This window comes from Vespa mandarinia, chromosome 16 (genome assembly GCF_050613455.1).
Source record: "Vespa mandarinia isolate Hongniang chromosome 16, ASM5061345v1, whole genome shotgun sequence".
Taxonomy (NCBI): Eukaryota; Metazoa; Arthropoda; class Insecta; order Hymenoptera; family Vespidae; genus Vespa; species Vespa mandarinia.
Window position 1 is genome coordinate 3,200,001 of NC_140825.1, and position 21,176 is coordinate 3,221,176.

At 35.0% G+C, this 21,176-nt stretch overlaps 1 protein-coding gene across 3 annotated transcripts in view; it reads right to left on the reverse strand.

Moving 5' to 3' along the window:
- Positions 1-21,176, reverse strand: part of LOC118442294 (opioid-binding protein/cell adhesion molecule homolog) — a 59,737-nt gene that overhangs the window by 21,942 nt on the left and 16,619 nt on the right. For all 3 annotated transcript variants that reach the window (XM_085661790.1, XM_035867699.2, XM_035867698.2), the window contains exon 2: positions 12,715-12,812. In XM_085661790.1, coding sequence (XP_085517916.1) covers positions 12,715-12,812 — 98 coding nt within the window. The remainder of the gene's footprint in view (positions 1-12,714; positions 12,813-21,176) is intronic.

Below are 21,176 nucleotides of genomic sequence, written 5' to 3' on the forward strand. Positions count from 1 at the left end.
TAAATTTATTCTCTAATTCTGTACAACAATTAAAATCTTTCTCTAGAAATAATTCGATAAAAATATCTGAATATTCCCAATTTTTGACTTATTAAAAAATCAATATAAATACTGACTAAAGTATAATTTACAATATCTTTTGTCGATTAAATGGATAAATGATAAAAGAGGTGGTTTGCCCCAACAGTTACAGAGGTCAGTATTTGAACAGTAACAGTATTCATTGAATGCAGCGTTTACTCAAGTGAATACGACCTGTTAGACACGTGCAGATTTACCAATAACACCAATTCCATCGCTTTGGTGCTTCTAATTAGTTATCGTATGTAATCAATAACATCGAATCACGGAAACCACAGGTTTCATTATCGTGAGAAATTATGTCCTTATGACCGATTGCTAGATCTATGGAAAAGAAATTTCCAAAGACAAAGAAGAAGATGAAGATTCATTAATCATCTTACGATCGTGCGATCATTCTTTTCGTTATAGCGAAAAACTCGTCGAAGAGAAAAAAAGAAGTTCCTATTTACGAATTCTCCATTTTGTGTTGATTCCAACGAAAGCAATAACGACGAAAACAAGAATGAAAAGGATTAGAAGGATGATGAGAATCTTGTAGGTTCGGTTCATTCAAGCTATTCGAGAGAACGGTCTATCTTACGTCAGGTCGAAGGCCAGGTTACAGGTTAATTCAGTGCGTTATCAGAGGACACTGAGATAAGCACCTGTCTGCAACGTCAAAGTTTGCCACGGACAGAGGATGAAATAAAGGACGAGTTCGACGCAAGTGGTACAGAGAGATAATTAGCCCCGCTGGTACAATCCACATAATTATTGTCCATGGTAGTTCTCTTCCTCTCTATTTCTCTCTCTCTCTCTCTCTCTTTCTCTCTCTCTTTCTCTCTCTCTCTCTCTCTCTTTCTCTCTCTCTTTCTCTCTCTCTCTCTTCTCTTCCTCTTCGTTTCTCTTTGCTTTCCATCCTCTTGCTCTCTTTGCTCTAACGTTTTACAACCACCGCGAAACGTTCCAGCCGACGGCAAAACAACGTACGATCGCATGAACGAATCGAACAACACTCAATTGAACGGACTTTACCAAAACCAAGAGAGAACTCGGTTAATTGTAATCGCTAGCGAGCCACAGTCGAGCTAATTACAAAGGTAATCATCGTAACGAATGCCATGTGTAATCCTGTCGTGGTAATTTGTCTTTCACGTGGCCGTGCAGATGTATAACCTCCATCGAGTATGTTAATCGCCGTTCTAATAGCCGTTTATAAACATTTAAACGTGTAAACAGACGGCGATTTAATTGCAAACCTGCTGCGAACAACAACTAAACTTCGGACTCACTTACTCTGAGAAAGAGTTAGAAAGATATATCGGCCAATCATATTCGTTCTATATCACTTGCCGAGATTTTCAAGCCGAATAGATGAAATAACAAATTGACCATATCCGATCAATCTTCAATCAGATTTCTATCATCCAATTCGGTTATCCACGCGACGATACTTACTTTTCCTTTCGATCAATCGATCGATCGATCGATCGATCGATTGATCGATCGATCATTTTTCCCGTTTCTCTCTTTACTTTCTTTCACCGTAAAAGTGACAAATGTTAGAAGAGAGAATCTTGCCCGGATTATCCCTCTTCAAGAATTACAAGCTTTCCGAAGTTTTGTTCTCTACAGTTTGGTAGTATCCTGAAGCCGAAAAAAGAAAGAAAAGAAAGGAAAAAAAAAAAAGGAAATAAAAAAATAAAAAGAAAAATATAGAATTCTTTCGTAAAAGAGGGTTGGAAAGATCCGCATCAACTCCGTTCATACGTCCATCCAACTGTCTCGGTGGATGACATCGAGCTAATACCGGCTTGCTTACACGCGCTTTACACGGGCCTCTGGCGACGCACAAGCCCTCCCTCATTCACCTCTACGTCCTTCCCTCACCATCTCATGTCGGATAGCAGCGAGATATCTGTCAAGCTCCCCAACAGTGAAAAGCATTCTCTTGGTAGGGTGTACCTCGCTTCTTCGTACGACGCCGTTACCGTAGCTGTTACCACCACCCCTTTCTCCCCCTTCCCACTCTTTCACCCCCACTAGCAACACCAACACCAACTTCCACAGACATCATTTTTCATATCTCCAGCCGAGAAATATCCACCATCGACGACTGACATCTTCCTCTTCGTCCCTGACACCGACAATGTTCCGCGTTGATTGAATCGTCGAACGTCACGACACTCCCTTCATCGATTCTTACATCATTCTATCCCTTTTCTTCTTTCTCTTCAAATTACCCCCTCTTAATACTTACGTCTACTTTCGTTTGCTTCCTTATTTTTCCTTTTTTCCTTTTCTTTTCTTTTCTTTCCTTCAAGTCCTCTCCAATATTCGAGGATAATTTCGGTGATGCCACCACCATTGATTCTTAGTCGTTGACCTAGCCGATTTGTTCGAATCGTGAAAGCTAACCGTAGAATTTTCCTGAATATTTGATGGCAAAATCAAAATGATCTTCTATTAATGGAAGAAACCTTTACGATTTGTACGTTTCAACTATCCTCCACGAATTCAACCCTTCTTTTATACCAACGTTTATTACCAGTGTCACCCTATCTGTGCATTTGTATTATTGAAAGTTATTTTATATTACTCAGGAAATCATGTTTATGCGAATGTTCGATATTCTCTTGTGAAATCGTGACGATAAAAATACACGTTAAGTGCAGACGTCGTTGTCGAAAGGGGCTTGAAGAGAAAAGGAAAGAGATAAAGAGAGAGAATAGAAAGAGAAATATATATATATATATATATATATAGAGAGAGAGAGAGAGAGAGAGAGAGAGAAAGAAAGAAAGAGAGACCAAGAGGAAGAATGAGGGAGTTATCGAAGGATCGTTGGAGTAAGGCGACGATATCCAGCAAAGGGGAACCGTATTAATGGTAAGAATATGTCGATTGCTTATTCCATCTTGGCAGAGACGTAAACTCCTGGGTTCGAACGCCGCAGGTAAGCAATTTGCGACTGGTGAATTCAAAGGAGAGACTTGGGAGGCTCTGCGAAGCAAGCTTTAATGGAATTCCGGTGTAACTGACACTTTTTTTCTTGTTTCAAAGTCGAGAAGCTATACTTGCTAGCTATTATGAACGTGAAACAAGTCTTTGAGTAGTATGTGAAATAAAGGAGAAATTAAAAAGAAAGAAAAAAAAAAATAATAAGAAAAAAAAAAAAAGAAAAAAACGCAAGAAAAAAAAAAGAAAAAAAATAAACGAAAAAGAAAGAGAAAGAAAAAAAAAATTAGAAAGTAAATAAATAAGAATAAAAGTAAATTTTAAATGAATACAACGTCTAGTGCAAAATTTACGAATAAAAAGATTTCAAAGAGTTTCGATTAAATTAAGAATCAGAATTTAATTTTGAAAATTGAATCTCACTTCGTTACGAAATATATAATAAGAGCTTACCATTGAATCGATTAGCCTCTCAGCCAGAACGTTTCAATCATAATGATTTAATAATCTCCTTCCTCTAATTACGTCAAACAAAGATTGAAACGAATTTTGAGCATGATTTTACGGAAATACTGTTTCCTTAATTCAATGGTAGACACACTTGCAGAAATATTTAGTCCGCTTAAATGTTCGAGGTACTAATGAAGCGCAAGTAGAAAAACGTGTCGTTGCTCGGACCATTTTACAGCTTCTCCTAATTTGTCTCTAGCATGGAGAAAAGTACAGTTGGAGTATTCTTTTAACAAAGCACTAGGTAATTGCCATTAGTATCCTCGAAACATGATCCTCGTCATCTTCGTAAGTGCATGCGAGTTAGACGTCCTTTAGCTCGGCCATAATTTTTTCTAAGGCCGTAAAAACGCTACTTTATCAGATTTAAAAGCGTACACGCTCGAATCTTCCGCTTGGAGTAACTTGTATATATGTACATAGATATATACACATACGTACGTATATATACATTGTATATAAATATATACAAACATATATATATATATATAAATACTTTGTCGCGTGATTTTTTTTTTTTGCATGTATGTACGTATGTACTTACATAGTTTTCTCTTTTCTTCTTCGAAAAGAGATTTACCCACAAAATTACAAAAATCGCTGATATTACCTTTACCATTTCTGCCGTTTATTTTCTTTCTTTTCTTTTTTTTTTTTTTTTTTGTTCTTTTTCCTTTCATAAGCGCATTAGTTTCGCCACTTTCTTGAGAAAATTCACAAAGGAAGGAAGGAGAATCGGAGTACGTGTCGCACGACAATGACATTTTGCATTATTCTAAATCTCTTTCTCTCTTTTTCTCCCTCTCTTTTCGTTTTGCCATTATCCCTTACAAAATGTCATTCAAGAGCTTCGTCCTAACGTCAAAAGAGTTTAGGAAAATGCCATAGTAATATCCTCTATTTCACCGTCGTTAACGTCCATCTCGTTTTAATATTATTCACTTTAATACGATACATTCTATACGTACGAAATGATTAAATTCGATTTTCATGATATACACGGTAAGTAAGAATCGTTGATAGAATTTGAAATCACGATATTTGATTTTACATTAGAAGATCGTTATTTCCTTACTCTAATAACCATCATTTGTAGAGAGAAACGAAATATAGTCGGAGTAAGGTATAGAATACAGGAATAATTTGCAGTCATTTAACTCTCTCTGTATCGATCGTTTCTAACAAGTTGACGTCCCTCTTTCTCTTGCATTCCTTTTCTTCTTCTGTCCTTATCTGTCTGTCTGTCTGTCTGTCTCTCTCTCTCTCTCTCTCTCTCTTTCTCTCTCGTTCTCTCTTACTAACATCTCTTTCCACCTTCTCTATATACCCGCCTATCCCTATCCTCCTCCTGTTCCAATAGTAGGAGTAAATTATTGCGCGCTGCAATCCCGAACGGAACCGTTAATCCTCCTTAGAACGAAATTGAGGAACGCATTCGTTTGGAAACGTCAGGAAAATTGCAAAGTTTTATGACGCGAAAACTCGTAGCAGTAAGCCGCAGGCGATACTCGACGCGAATGCGTTTTGCCTCGAACTTGTTCGTAGCGCTTTCTCCCAAGAACGGCTGATTATATCCTGCAACGGTGTGCACTATGATCGTCTCGCTTGAAACTCGTTTGTAACGTTCCGCGATATTACATAATGTAATGTCATTTTTTATTTTATGGGCCACCCTCTTTCCTTCTCCCCACTCTCTCTCCCTCTCTCTCTCTCTCTCTCTCTCTCTCTCTCTTTCTTTAGCGCTTTTTCTCTCATTCTTTCTTTGAAAGCTCTTCTAAAAATATCCACGTCATTTTCCCACTCCCACCATTTTCCTCGGCCTTCTCTAATAACAACAATGGCGGATGGAGAAACTTAAGGAATTTCAAAGTATTTTCAATGTAAAACTCTACGAGCTGGTTCTTTCTGGATAATGCTCAGTTATTCAGCAACCTAGCTTACGATATTGCGGTTAGATTTACACTTTTCTGAATACCTCGATTGACTTCGTTTTGTTTTATTTATTTATTTTTTCTTTCTATACTTTTACGTTTCCTTTTTTTTTTTCTTTTATTTATTTACGTATTTTTTCCCTTTTTTTTTCAAGAAAAGAATTGGAAAAAAATTATTAAGCTTGCTCGACTGAATCCACATAACTTTCCTCGTTTAACCGACTTCTTAATTCCTGCGGTTTTCAAGTTATCGACATTTTTTAATGCGAAACAACGTTTGTCTCGAAACTCTCATAATCAGCTTAGATATTTATTTGTAACGTATTATTATAGCTTCGCTTATAACATCTTTTGCATTAACCTAATTTCTCTTTATTTATTAATATCTCTTTAAAAGAGAAATATATATATATATATATATATATATATATATATATAAATATAGATATTCGTGAGGAAAGTTTGCAAGTCACTTCGTAGTACGATATTCTCGATTCGTCCTTTTCGTTGCATCCGGTAGAATATCAGAAGTAATATGACGTCTCGTAAAACGCGGAAGGATCTAGGAGATCGCCATCGTGTATAGGTTAGCACGCTTCTCGACTTCTCTCACACTTCTCCTCCCTTTATCGCCCCTTTGGCATCGTTGGCAACCGCGTCAATAGCATACCGGAGAGTGATGAATATTTTAGTTGGCCGAAACAACAACATTACTCTCCGGCGATGTTTGTAAAGCTCACTTTGGTGGTACTGTATTTACGAAGGAATTAACAAACTCTCTACAATCGAGAAGTCAATCGTGTCCACAAAGATAAAGGAACAGGATTTAGATGGACTAGAAAATGAGGATAAAGTTTGAAGGTTGAATGACAGGACAGAGATAGAATTAAATGTAGAAATAGAGAACAAAGGGAAGAGAAATTATTTTTATCTTACTAATGTTATTACTTATACATTATACTAATTATATTAATACTAGTTCAAAAGAAAAAAGATTATATATATATATATAATACAATATATATATATATATATATATATATATATATATATATATATATATATATATTGTACAGATAAGATTTGTCAAAATTATATAATTTCAGATATTTAGATATGTTATATTATATTTTTTATTTTGTAGAAATCTTTAAATATATTAATATTAGAAATTATAGTTTACAATATTTAAAATTATAAGTTCAATTATTAATTTTATTGAGTTTATTAATCTTTATTTTTTTTTTTTTTTTTTTTTAAAGACAATACATTTAAAATAATGTAAAAATAATATGATTAAAGAAAGAATTTACATTTATTATAACATATTTTATTGATTCGTTATAAAATAACAATGAATAATCAATGTATATATGTTTAATCAATAACAAATATATTTCCTCTAAAATATTTATGATATAGTTCATAAAAAAAAAATATTGATTTAATTAATGATTTAATATTTAAATAAAATAAATGTAAAATATATATTATCCAATGAATTTACTTTTATAAAAGCATAAAAACGTAAAATAAAATTGCACGAGTAAATAATCGAGCAAGCAATAAAATTAATGAATAAAACTAAACATTATAAACATGAAAAAAACAAAAAAAATACATCAATCCTATTTAATTACTTACAACAATTATTAACGTAAACAATATCTCATTCTTTTCTCATTTACTTTATATTGAATCAATTGATAAATAAATAATCCATTTATTAAAACGATATTCTTTTATAAATCAAATCGATATATTTTTTTATTAAATGTCATTTATGTTCAGTAATAAGTAATAAATAAAGTAAAGAATCGAGTAAATATGAAATGAAATTGCTATGGAATAAGAGACAATAAGACAGAAAGAGAGACAGAAAGAGAGACAGAAAGAGAGACAGAAAGAGAGAGAGAGAGAGTAGAAAGAGTAGAGAAATTTATTTCGACGTTTAGCCAATACCTACACCACGAAGAAGAAACGGCACGGATCGCGTATTTTGTCCCCCTCCTTAGTCCATACTATATAATTCCTTCCAACGTGGAAGCCCTTTACGAGCGAGGAAGTTCAACGACGACGTTGGCGCCATTCGTTTGCCAGATGAACCCACCCCTTCCAATATTTCCTCGAGCTAACTCTACAAGGTAGCTCAACCCGCGAGCTCATCGGCCATTCACGCGATCCGAAACTAAACAACCGTGAAGTAATTTGGCCGAGCCGAATCGTTTGACGTGATAAAGTCCAATTAAGCCGCGCGATTGGCGCGCAAGCGCACGTGATAGAGAGAGAGAGAGAGAGAGAAAAAGAGAGAGAGAGAGAGAGAGACAGATAGAAAGAGAAAGAGAAATAATGCTGCATTCTCGTTCCTTCAAATTCGTGGCACGCTTTCTTAGAACAAGTTACGAATTTGTCTAACTGCATGGAATAGAACGTCTAAATGAGGTGAAGAGAGATAGATATAGATTAAGGGAAAAAAAGAAATCTTCATTTTTTTCGTTGAATTTATCTATACATATTGCCAACAGATTGTTCTTGTCCATTCATTTTTATTCAGTTTCTTTCTTAGATTCACGCGATACGCATACGAGTGGCCCATCTTTCCAGAAACATATGCAATTGTATATAGGTATGCACGAAGGAAACGTTACCCCTTTTTCTCCTTTTCTATTCCTTTTCCTATCCTTTTCTCTCCTTCCTCCTGGCACAAACTTCATCTTCACCTTTCGATTCTCACGGTTCTCGGTTCCTAGATTACAAGCAGCATCTCTCGGCCGGTTGCAAGTATCCGCCAGCATCTCTTCTGCTGCTTTCGCATCTACCGACATCGTAATACACGCGAGAGAGAGCTTTGGGTACTGTTGCCCGAATGAAATTGAAACGGAAATTCTCCATGTATTTTCCAGCTTCGAGAAAGATAAAAAAAAAAAAAAAAAAAAAAAAGAAAAGAAAAAAAGAAAAAAAAAACGAGGGGGAGTTGCATCTAGCGCGCGTATTTTAGATCGATTCTCGTCGCTTCATCAGTATAACTAGAAACACGTTCGGCATATAAACAGTGCAAAATGTGTTTACATATTGAAAATGTTAAGGAAATGTGAACGAAATGAAAATAATGATAGAAAAAAAAAAAGGGATGAACGATTTTGCAGACAAGCGTGCATTGGATTTTTTTGTTGTTTTTTTTTTTTGTTTTTCTCTGATATCGATGTTTATAATAGTGAACATCGTTTTCGTAAAAAATTTTTTTTTTTTAGATCTTCGAATATATTCGATAAAAAATATTTATATAAAATGTACGATATTATTTGATTAGAAATATCATATTCCTTTTGAAATTATTCGATAATCTTTGTTCAATAATCATCTAAATGTCATGTAAGAGAAAGGAAAGGTGCTTTTCATTTCGTCCTTCACATCGCACGAAATTCTAGCCTACAGGTTCTCCTCTTTCCTTTGGTCCTTGACTAAACAGTTACTATTACTGGCCCATAGACTTCCTTCTAGAATAACAGCTGTCTACCACGTTGGAGTCGACCGCGAATATTACGAATAATTAATACGTTGCTTTGTTTGCTAGTGCTATCAGAGGATGCAAGTGAAGCTAGCCTATACCATTCTCTGTCTTTGGCTCTCTCTTTCTCTCTCTCTCTCTCTCTCTTCCTCTTTCTTAATTCGTCTCTATTCTCAAATGTTTATCAACTTGAAAGCACAAATATCTAATAATTAAATCTCTAGTTTATTAATAGCGTTTTAACAAGCACAATTATTGTTGACTATTTCCTAGGAAGATTTTATAAACGATAACTCGAAAAGATGAAATAGACGAAATTAATTTCGGTATATCTTTTCCCCGACGAAAATTAAATTAGACTTCGCTCTCGATCTAACAAGCACGGAAAAGTGAAAAGTAGAAAAAGAGAAGAAAAGTTTGGAATCGAGATGCGACTATTTGGCAGACATATTTGGCTTTTGCGAGATCAAACTCATAATCTGATCGGGCAGTTGCAAACGATAACGTCGGACCTTATGGATGTTCTGCCAATATGAATAAATAACGTGTTTAACGCAAACGTAATATACCACGAGCGATATCCATCGCGAAAAATAAATATCTCGATGGGGATCGTTTAATAGAAGATATAATAGGGAAAAAGAAAAATGTAATTACGTGTATGTCATTTCTATTTTAATTACATTTAGATAATTCTTTTTTGCGCTTTAAACAAAATCGCATCGTTATCGCGTTACTTTGTAAGTACGAAGCTTGAAAATCGCCACCGAAAATGGAAATCAAATTAAGTGGCGAGCTCGTCGCTGTCTACTCTCGAAACCGCGAGAATTTAGGTACGGTCGATAAAATTTATTTAATTTTACTCAAAAACTTCACGTCAATTTATAACCATAGCAACCGCATTATCGATTTTCTCGAGACTAAACCTACGTTACTTTTACAATAAACGACTAGTGAATTATTATTATTATTATTACTATTATTATTACTATTATTACTATTATTATTATTATTATTATTATTATTATTATTATTATTATTATTATTATTATTATTTGCACTAGCGCGATTTCAAAGATAATCAAATTGTGGACAATTTTCTTCCTGCTAAAAAAGAATTCGATGCTTCTTCTCGCGATATGACTAAAAGAGTTTGCTGGTTCGTCGCTTCTTAAGCAAAAGAAGAGAAAAAAAAAAGAGAGAGAAAAAAGAGAGATAAAAAAGCAAAAGAGTAAAAGAACAAATAAATGGCTAGCTTTTAAAAAGCTAACAATAAGAAGAGAGCAAGAATAATTTTTAAGAGCGAAGCAGAAGGGAGAACTCGTTCAAACGTTGATCTCTACAATCCTCGATAAATTTTCGGGTCCCCGCTTCAATTAGGTTTAAAGCCGTAAAAATACTTGCAACCAAGGGCGAAGTCGTCCGGGGGTTCGGCGAGACCTCCACCGTTTTTGCGAGCAGCTTCCGGAGGAAGTAATTTCGACTGTTTAATGAAATTTTAAAATTTCCCCTCAACTCGATGTAATATATAAACTGCTTCGTTCCGACGCCCAGATTTTCCACTATACTCTTTGAACGTACTTTCTTCGGACGTAAAAGAAGTCTAGACTTTTAAAATATAATATTTTTCTTTTGTAACGAGTTATTTAAAAAATGAAAAAAAAAAAAAAAAAAAGTAAGTAAAAATATATCTTTCATTAGTTCTATGTGACACATTTAATCGAATATATTTATCATCATTAATCTTTTTTTATATCTGACCTGATATTACATTCAATTCCTTTTTTCTTCTTTTTTTTTTTTTGTTTTTTATTACATTAACGATAATAATAATTATTTATTTTCGATTAGATGGAACACAATTGAGACCAAGAAACCCTATTACACGTCATGAATATCGAGTAAGCTCGTCGAATATGCATTATTCTAAGAACTACTAACTAACTTTAAATCAGTTTGAAACGATATCACCGTAGCTGGGTGATCCTGTCGTTGGTAAATGAATTAGTGTCTCGAACTACGAACAAATAAAATTGCAAATGTAGCCAAAATACTTTGACTGAAATCACTTTTAACCAGGTTCAATTAAGCCAGTTTAGTTTTTACTACAACTAGATCATTACCGAATCTAATTATTATTCCACGCGTATACCACATATCGTCGAATATCGTCCATGTAAACAAACTTGTACGAGTATTCGTATCTCGAAAGCGAATAATCGATCAGTACGCGGTGGATTTTAATTAAATGTAAAGATAAAGCAATCGAATTGTTTTATCGCAAAGCACGTTGAAAACAAAAGGGAGAAGACAAAAAAGCAGAGAGATCGAAGGTAAACAAGCGATCGTTTCAATCCCCGACCTACATATCGAACCCCATCGATTATCCGGTTACAAGGCGAGAGAAAGAACTTTTCCATAAAATAATGCCGATGTGAATCGAGAGACTCGACATTTTCATTTCCGTCGACACGTCATCTAACAGGAATGAATTCATACGTGCGTAAGTAAATCGTGGGAGAACTATGAGGGTTCGCCGGTGATAATTTTTTCTTTTCCAATTTTTTTTTCCTTTTTAGATTATTTTTTTTTTTTTTTGGAGTTTTTATGAAGTGACAACCCCGAAATACCATACCTTTAATGTTAGTGGTTCGAGGAATATGAGGTAGAGCAGTTTAAAAAGTGTGCTGGAGATTCGTCGAAAAGGAAACTCTCCTCTTTTCCAAGAGGATAGGAGGGGTTGCTTGGCCAGCTCGGATAGTAAGCGAGTGAAAGGAAAGAGGAGGACGACGAATGGTATGCTTCTAGTAACGAGACAGCGAGAAAAAGAGGAAGAAAGAGAGAGAGGGATGGAGTGAGAGAGGGAAAGGGAGCCGCTTAACAAACTGCTGAACTCACACCCCGTGGGATTTTATTTCTACTTAAATGGAGCTGCCGAGATACGCAGTTCGATCCGTGCCGAACCGCTCCAACTCGGAATTTATTTGCACCGTTCGTTAGCTCTCGTTTTCCCTCGTCCTCCTCCACCTTCACCTCCTTCATCTCCTCCACCTTCTCCATCTCCATCGTCTCTCCTCCCGTTACCCCTCATCTTCCTTCTTCACCATCACCCCTTTCTCCCCTACCTTCCATCCTTTCTCCAACTCCCATGGAACTTTTCTGTTTTTGAATTACGCGCGATAATGCCGGCGAACGATTCAAGGTGAGAATTCGCGCGAGAAAAGCGGGAAAGTTGAGAGGCTATTATCGCACTCAAGAAGATTTCTAATGGAAACCTCGATCGATACCGTTCATCGTTCACGAAGAAATACGCGAAATCGAGTGAAGCCAATCGGCCACCAATGCGAAATAGCGATTATGATCTTAATCGTAAATGAGAAGCAAAAAAAAAAAGAAAAAAAAATATAGAACAGAATTAGAGAAATAAATGGAGAAAAAAGATAAAAAAAAAACAAAAAAAAAACAAAAAAAAATTAGTAACGACGTTAATTACATTTTACGCGTTGGACTTTGAACGCGTGTAATAAATTTGTTATTTTTTTCTTTCCTTCTTCGCTTTTTTTTTGTTTTTTTTTTCTTCTTCTTTTTTTTCTTTTTTTTTTTTTTTTTACTTTCCAAAAGTTATACCGGCTGTAATACGGGTTTGCTTAACGAGACGCTCGATTATAATTATGTGCGGTTGACATTAATAATTAATCGGTCGGTAAACGGCACGTGAATTATCGCGAAATTCATGCGGCTCACCTTATACGGACCGAGATTCTCGACGATGCAGGTGAAGATGGCCTCACGACCGACTGAAATGGTGAGATTGTTCAATGGTTTCCCGAATCTTGGTAATTCTGTAACAGAGTTGAGATCAATTTGTAAGTACAGGTACCGCAAACAAGAAGAGATGGCATAGGTAAGAGGATGTAAGAGGATGTAAGAGGGATAGAGGAGAAGAGGAGAGGGATAGAATCAAATAAAAAAGTATCATCGTACGTTACATTAAACTGTTATACGTTATACATATTTCTTTTGCTATACCTACTCGATTTGCTTCTCTCACTTTCTTACTTTTACTTACTTATTCGCTTCCTTGCTTGCTTGCTTGCTTACTTACTTACTTACTTACTTACTTACTTACTTACTTACTTACTTACTTACGGTCTTACTTACTAGTACATACTTATAGCCCACCTACGAGCGTGTGAAAGTTTGCAAAGTACTCCAAGCGTGCGGTGGTGAATAGGGCGAGTTAACGTAAACGGGTCAAGCGCGGAGACTAAGCCGGGCTTCTTTATATTACTCGAGCAAAATCCTTATCTCGCACCGATCTCCGAGAATCGCGTTAAATTATCGCTCAGAACGAAGGCTCTTCGGTGTTCGCTTCGTGGTAGTGGAAAGGAAAGGGGAGAGAGAGAGGGAGAAAGAGAGAGAAGAATATCGGAGGGATGTCAAGAGAAGAGTAAATGAGAGAAAGAGAAAGATATAAAAAGAAAGAGAGAGAGAGAGAGAGAGAGAGAGAGAGAGAGATGAGAAACACTGGATCCAGCGGGATAGTTGGCGGTAATAACGTCGATGTTAATTAAGCGTCAGCCACATCTCAAGACACATTTATCTCGCTGGCTGTCGCTTTTGCAAAGTTAGAGTTACTTCCTCCGACAAATTATCTGACAAACAGCACGGAGTTGCAATCATACTAAGCTGTTTCTCGTGTCTTCTTCACTGTTACATCTTTTCGTAGATGGTTCTATTCGAAAGGGAACATATTTTATTTTCATTACTCTAACAAGAAGGCTATTCTCTGTTTCCAAAACTGTTATAGACCGTCATATTCCAAATATTCTTTTACAAAAGAGACAATAGTATTCATTTATTTTTACATTTTGAGTTATGTCAAAAATAAAATGAAATGAAATGAAATGAAATGAAATTTACTTCATTAATTATTCTTTATTTTTAATATATATATTATAATACTATAAAGGTATGAAACATTTAAAGAAGGCTATTATTATACGTATAAAAGTATTTTTTAACATTTTAAAAAAAATAAAAGAATTTTTAAAACGACGAATATAGTTATGATCAAGGAAAAAAATCAATGTCTAGACTTCGTACTATTTGCCTATTCAAGTTTGTTTAATAATTTAATAATTTTTTTTTCGTTTCGATCTGCTTTCGAATCGAAGTAGGTTAATTGACGGTGATATTTTTGTTTTTTTTTTTTAACGCGAGAAATCTGACCGTCTTTCTTCTCTTTTTATTTTTGCTTATTTCTTCTTTTCTTCTGTTTTTGTTTTTACTTTTTTTTTTTCTTTTTTCGCCCTTTAGAAGTCTTTCCTACGTCATTTTTATACACACAAACTGGGGATATTTATTCTCAATATCCATCAAACGTTACCGGTATTGTATATCGGGTCATTAATTACTACGAATGCGGCTAGACGATTCAATATCAATTTCGTCCATCAAAGATCCAACTTACTCATATACGGCAAAAATATTTCTGCGGTCTCTGGTTTCGATTCACCGTTTGCCAATCTGCAAGTTCCGTTCGCGTAAAAGCTTGACCGCGGAAGTTCAAACGATCAACGTTTAAGTGGAGAGGAACGTCAAATTCGACGCTACTCCTTTCATCGCTTTCCATAAAATTTATCACGCGTCGTATTCGAAGCATATACGTGAAAACATTTTGAGAGTATAAGTGAGAGTGACCCGAGAGAAATTTTGGTTAAGCGAGTGATAAAAGTCAACGTTATTTCATAATACGAACTGAATTCAGTGCATTGACCATTACGTTCGATAATAACGATAATAACGATAATCATGTCAATAAGATAAAGAGATTATTTACGAGCTCATTTACTCGATTGTTCTAACGGAAGAAGTAATTTTACAATAGATAAAAGTATATTTTATGAATATGTATCATTAACATGACTCTATCTCTCTCACTCTCTCTTTTCTTGATATTACTTTAGATTTTTAACATTTAAAGTTAACTAATTATATTTTGATGTAGCTCTCCAATTTTAATGGATACTTGAGCAAAAAAAAAAAAAAAAAAAAAAAAGAAAACATTCGATTCATCGTTATTTTTAATCTATTGATATTTTGAAAAATAATCGATAAATAAAAATTTGTCTTTCGATTAACGTTAACTTTAATAATTGTAATATCGTGGATTATAAAAGAATTGGATTTAGATTTTGGTGCATTCGATAATTTTAAATTTAATAGGAAAAATTAATCAAATAGGATGAAGCAATAATAAAGAAAGGTACTTTTGCTGATATCACGATACTTTCTAGCGAAACAACGTATTCCCTCGTGAAAATAGGATAACACGAGAAGAAAAGAACCGAGCTTTGGGAATAGGTCTGTTTAAGATTGCACACCTCGAGGTACAGTTTTAATTGAACCGAAAGCTCTCCATCGTGAAAGAAAGAAAGAAAGAAAGAAAGAAAGAAAGATAGAGTTTCTTTGGGACGACTGGACTTTATCCTTTACGAAAGAAAATCCCTTTGGAGTTTGTGATACTAATCGTTAAATAAATAAATCGAAAAACAAAGCGATTCGCTTTACCATTTAATTTATCTTATTTACAATAACAATCGGATTTCAAAATAAACTGAGAAATGGGAGAGTTTAGAAGATTATATGATCATCGGCGATTATCGTGATGGTTTTAATCATTTCGCGATTATGGTCGTCGATGTTCGAGGATTTGAATATTTAATGTATATACCAATGTGTAGTAGAAATACTTGAAGCCATGTTTCTAATCTCCCGCTTGACCTCTCGAAGTATATGTAAATCCGACAAAAGGGAATAGAAAGATCGGAGACGAGAGGAATAGAAAGAGAAAGAGAGAGAAAGAGAGAGAAAAGGAGGAGCAGAAGGTTGGATGCAGAAAAGGAAAGAGAAGAAAGTATCGAAGGACGAAACCCGAAACGAGTTTCGAATCCCAGCACGTTCAGGTATTATCATTGATGGAGGCGGATTCCATCTGAAAATAAACGTAACGATTTTATCCTTGGATCTAGGGATCGATATTGATCTCCTCGATGACCGGCTAAACGAGTTTGCGTTTCCATAATTGCGATCATGAAATATGTAAGAAATTGCTGGTGAATTTTCTGTCGAGATGAAGAAACTAATTCGGAGAAATGCAGAGAAGATTACATGAAGAAGATTACGAGAAGAAGATTACGAGATGCAATGAAATTCATCTTAGAAAGTCGACGAGGAACGTCGTCCTTCTTTCGAAAGAATAGATGGTACGATATCCTGAAGAAACCATCAATCCTTGACGCGTCGTCACGTTCATCCTAAAAGAACGTTCCTCTCTTCTCGGAGAAACGAACTCCTGAGCCTATAGGCGATACTATCTATCATTCTTTCGTCGTTTCGTTAAAAGATTGCTAGCTCCCCTTTCTTCCATTGATATACATTCATTTGAGTACGTTCTCGTCGTTGAATTAGAATTAGAATCAGAGAATTTGAAAGATTACAGGATTTTTTTATAATCTTTATTATTACTCGTTCAATTTTCGTTCTTTTCGTGAATGACGAAAGTTTTAGAAACAAACAAAAAAAAAAAGGAAAAGAAATTATGACGCATGTATTTCATTTCTTTTTCTTCTTTTTCTACTTTCTCTTTTTAACAAGACACACGATATCGTGTTATAATTAACGTCGATTATTATGCACGATATTCTTTGTAAGCCAACACACTCCTTCCGTGCCACTCATGCGACACAATATTTTTCGCGTAATTCATATATCGTGGCAGCTTGATTACGAGTGATAAAAATATGCTGCACGAGGTTTTTGATAAAGGGAACGCGAGATCATATGAACTAGAACCTTTCCTCTAAGTTAACTATACTCTCTTATATTCGAAGATTCGATCGAGAAGGTGGTGAAACCAACTGAATTGATCTCTCCTTACATGCAAGATATCCCTTTTTTAAACTCGATTTTTCCGTCACACGATTACGACGTAAACGTGCTAGGGAAGCTAAATGTCACTTATTCTTTTTGGTACCAACAAACTGATATATCTCTTTAGGTTCATGAAAGTTTCACCGATTCATAAAAGAAAATTATATATTATCGAGTACGTTTTACTACATTTAATTATTTTATTATTACAATTATGAAAACTTTCCGTTTAATTTCTTGAATCACGATCCTCATTCAAAGATAACGTAGAAAGTACTCAGTTCGTGCTTGGAATAGTAATGTGTACATATGTACTTTTCTGAAATTAGACAAAAGAATTTCAATCTAGCAAATGAATTTTATGTTTAATGTTTATACTACGTGATGAAAACAGTTAGGAAGGTTACAGTAATCATCATTTGTGGATTAATTAATGTATCGTCAGTAGCCGATAGTATTTCATGTTTACCAGATCGTAGATACGAGATAACGCGTGCGACAACATTAAATTAATGTCATTTGAATTAAAAAAAAAAAAAAAAAATAAAAAAAAAAAATAAAAAAATAAAAAAAAACGAATCTGTTAATTATATCCAACGAAAATACTATTTTGTGATCAAAACAATATAGCCTCTGCTTTTTATTATATTTATTGAATCTAAATGAATACTCGTAATAATAAATAAAAAATTAAATATAAAAAAAAATTTATCAGACAACTTTCATGAAATATAAACAATAGGCGTCGGTAAAACGAGTGCGAATTTTATATATAATCGTACGTTGTGTCGCTTCAGACCCGACCAAATTACAGCGAGTGCATCAAAATCTATCGGTAGGCGACATGTACGCTTGGATAAATTTGAATCGCCAAAAGTGTCGTGCTTGATTTGTAAAATTCAACTGAATGACCCATTTGACCCGTTATTTTTTGTATTAGTTACAGGAACACCTGTTAACCGGAAGAGAAAGAGTTAACTCGTTACGAAGATTCAACTTATAATAATAAATTATTTGAATTCTCATTATTATTAATGCCATTATTTAATTTTTTATTTTAACAATTCACTAATTTACCTAAAGCCTTTTTACTTCCATCTATAATATTTTACTTTCTAATAAATTATACATCTGCGTTAATTAATATCTTTCTATAAAAAAAAAAAAAAAAAAAAAAGAAAAAGAGAGAAGAGATAAAACAAAAGATAATAAATCCATTGTACCTCCATGGTAAAGGAATATGGAATGGGGATTCTTTTCAGAACGTCGATATATTTCGACAAACAACAACAAAGTTCGAGATAATAAATTCGATGATAAAGTTATCTATATACGTATCGTGAAGATAAGGACGAACGGCAAATATTCGAACTACATCGGTTAACGATGCCGAATACGAATTCTTGCTTTGATACCGTTTCACATCTACAAGGATTGAGAGTCTCTTCCAAAAGGAGCTTCGAGAAGAGCGAGAAGGATAATAGATAGAGAATCGTAGTGAAAGAGAGAGAGAGAGAGAGAGAGAGAAAGAGGGAGGAGAAAGGGAAGAGGAGAATGAGAGTGAATACCGCGCAAACCTCAAGACATTTGATTGTACGAATTGCAATGTGCTATAAAGCTATGCCCTTTGAATCGCAATTCCGAGTGTGCGCTTTACCGTACGACATACCCTTAATCGAATACTCCCGCGTAAGGATTTAATTCGCGATCGATACCGATAACCTAAACTCGATTATTTATGAGATAGGATACTCGACAGCTTCGTCGATCTAACTACGAAGTGCATCGACTTCAGACGAAGAAGCTATCGATTCATCCCGTTACGACCGAAGGATTTTGCATTAATCGTAATTAAGGAAACTTTGTAAACTTTGCAATTAAGAAAGAGATCGTCAAGATTTTTATGACATTTTTTCTTTCACTCTTTCTCTATTTTTCTTTTTCTCTTCTCTTCTTTTCTTTTTCTTTTCTTTTCTTTTCTTTTCTTTTTTTTTTATATCCATACATATCTTATTTTCAATATTTTGTATCTAAATATGTAAACGATATAACACAATTTATTAATTACGTATGATAACAGTTTGATATAATTTTTGAATAAAAAATACTAGAATATTGCTTTAACGTAATACGTTGTTTACACGTAATAAGTGTAACAAATTAATATACTATCGTCGAATTTTTTAATATTTCAATAAATAAACGACAACAATAACTTTCACTGAAAGAATATCGACATTACTTATCGATCGAATTAATAATTTTATTAAAAGAAAAAAAAAAAAAAAGAAAAAAGGAAAAAAGAACCGCAAAAATGTCTTCGATATTACCATAGAATAGAAAACGTATGTACATTACATTCGCATATGTTACATTCATCAAGTTTACAATTCGTATTGAACAATTATTAACAATATAGTAAATTTGAGTACGAAGGATTTACTCGAGATCGTCGTACATACGAATCTCATATATCTTTAGGACAACGTATGTATGTATCTTATATTTTCACAGTTTTACAAAATGTAAAAGAAAAAAAAAAAGATGAAGTACCGAATAAGAGAGAAAGAAAAAGAGAGAGAGAGAGAGAGAGAGAGAGAATAAAGAAGAGTGAATCGCGTGTTTAGAATGACGTTTTGGTGAAAAAGTATGTCAACGTCGTCACATCGTTTGGCATTGTTCCCCCAATGAGTCTGATAGACGTCGTAACCATAATCTATAACGTTCTAAGAATACGTTCGGACCATGGCCCCCGGACTAATTAACATCGGAATGGGCAGGGAAGAGCGGCTCGTCGGCTGCGTTTTCATTGCGCTGGCAATAAATCCAGGAAGCAGATAAGCGTTATCGTGGTCTTTCGCCAGCACCTATCTGTACTAGCAAGGCTTTCCCTATTCTCGAACGGACATATAGGTTTGCCGGTACACAACGCGTTACACGAACACACGGTACCACACGCAAACGTAGTCAACACAACTTACGGGGGAGAGTCTCATCGATCGGTTTGCCCTGTCGTTCGAAAACCGCACCGTGACTTCGATCGAAAACGATCGAAATCGATCGACATGGATCGAAGACTAAAGTACATGGTACCATCGAGTCACGCCTTTTTATTTCCCCTTCCGCGAGTTGGAAAATCTCGTGTTCGTACGTATTAAGCTTCATAATTCACGTTTGGTCTGTATGTATGCATGTACATATATATATATATATATATATATATATATATATACAACGAAGGGGATCGTTCGTTGAACGAACTCGAGTCGAGTATGTTCTCGACACGAGAAAGAGGAAGAGAGAAAGAAAAAAAGAGAAAGAAAGAGAGAGAGAGAGAGAGAGAGAGAGAGAGAGAGAGAGAGAGAATTATGTGGTTTGAACGTGTAATGGCTCTGTAAATGAGTCGAGAGAGATCGAGAGAAAGAGAGAGAAAGATCGGAGAAACGAATACTTTCTCACGTACTTTTAATGGGAATCGATTTTACTGAAGAAAAATTTTCAAAAGAGAGCTAGCGGATTAGCGATTCCAAACCTCTTCCGGTAATCGTGACCACATAATTCTTGATTCTGTATATGTAAAGGTATGTAAAGGTATATGTACTTTTAGGTACCTTTAAGATAGATATATATATTTGGGCTTCTATGAAATAAGCTGTGAAGAAGAGATTGACCCATCGCAACCCTTCTTAATCGTGAAACAAAACGAATTATCCGAAGGCATGCGAATGCTTGTATTCGCGTTCAGCTCGGTTAGTCGACGATCAACTATCTTCCGTTTATGTCATCATAAAATATGTTGCCGAAGCATGAACGATGGACGATTTCTCTCATCGATATAGAATGCCTGAAGGGAAATGGAAGGGAAGTTCCAGCTGTTGGCTCGTTAAATGGCCACCCCCTCTCCCTTCCCCCCACCCCCACCCCACCCCTCCTCCCCTCCCCTTGGAACAATTTACTAATGAATAACGAGAGTCATATCGTTCATTAGAAAATCCGTTTTTGGTGACGCTGTAACGAGGACGGACGTTGCGTAAGCGAACATCATGGTAACTTCAAGGGTATCTATACGTGAAAAAGGTTCGAGAACGACGAAAGCCTCGGGAATATTCAAGGAGAAAAGTTTTCCATGGTTAGAATGCAATTTCACCATCTCCACAAAATTATATTGTTCGTCGTGTTAAAACGGTGAAACGAGATTGCACGAGAGTGCTGATAATCATTTTACTATAAGTGAGTTTCTAATATGCTCGAGGGATGATTACTTCGTTATT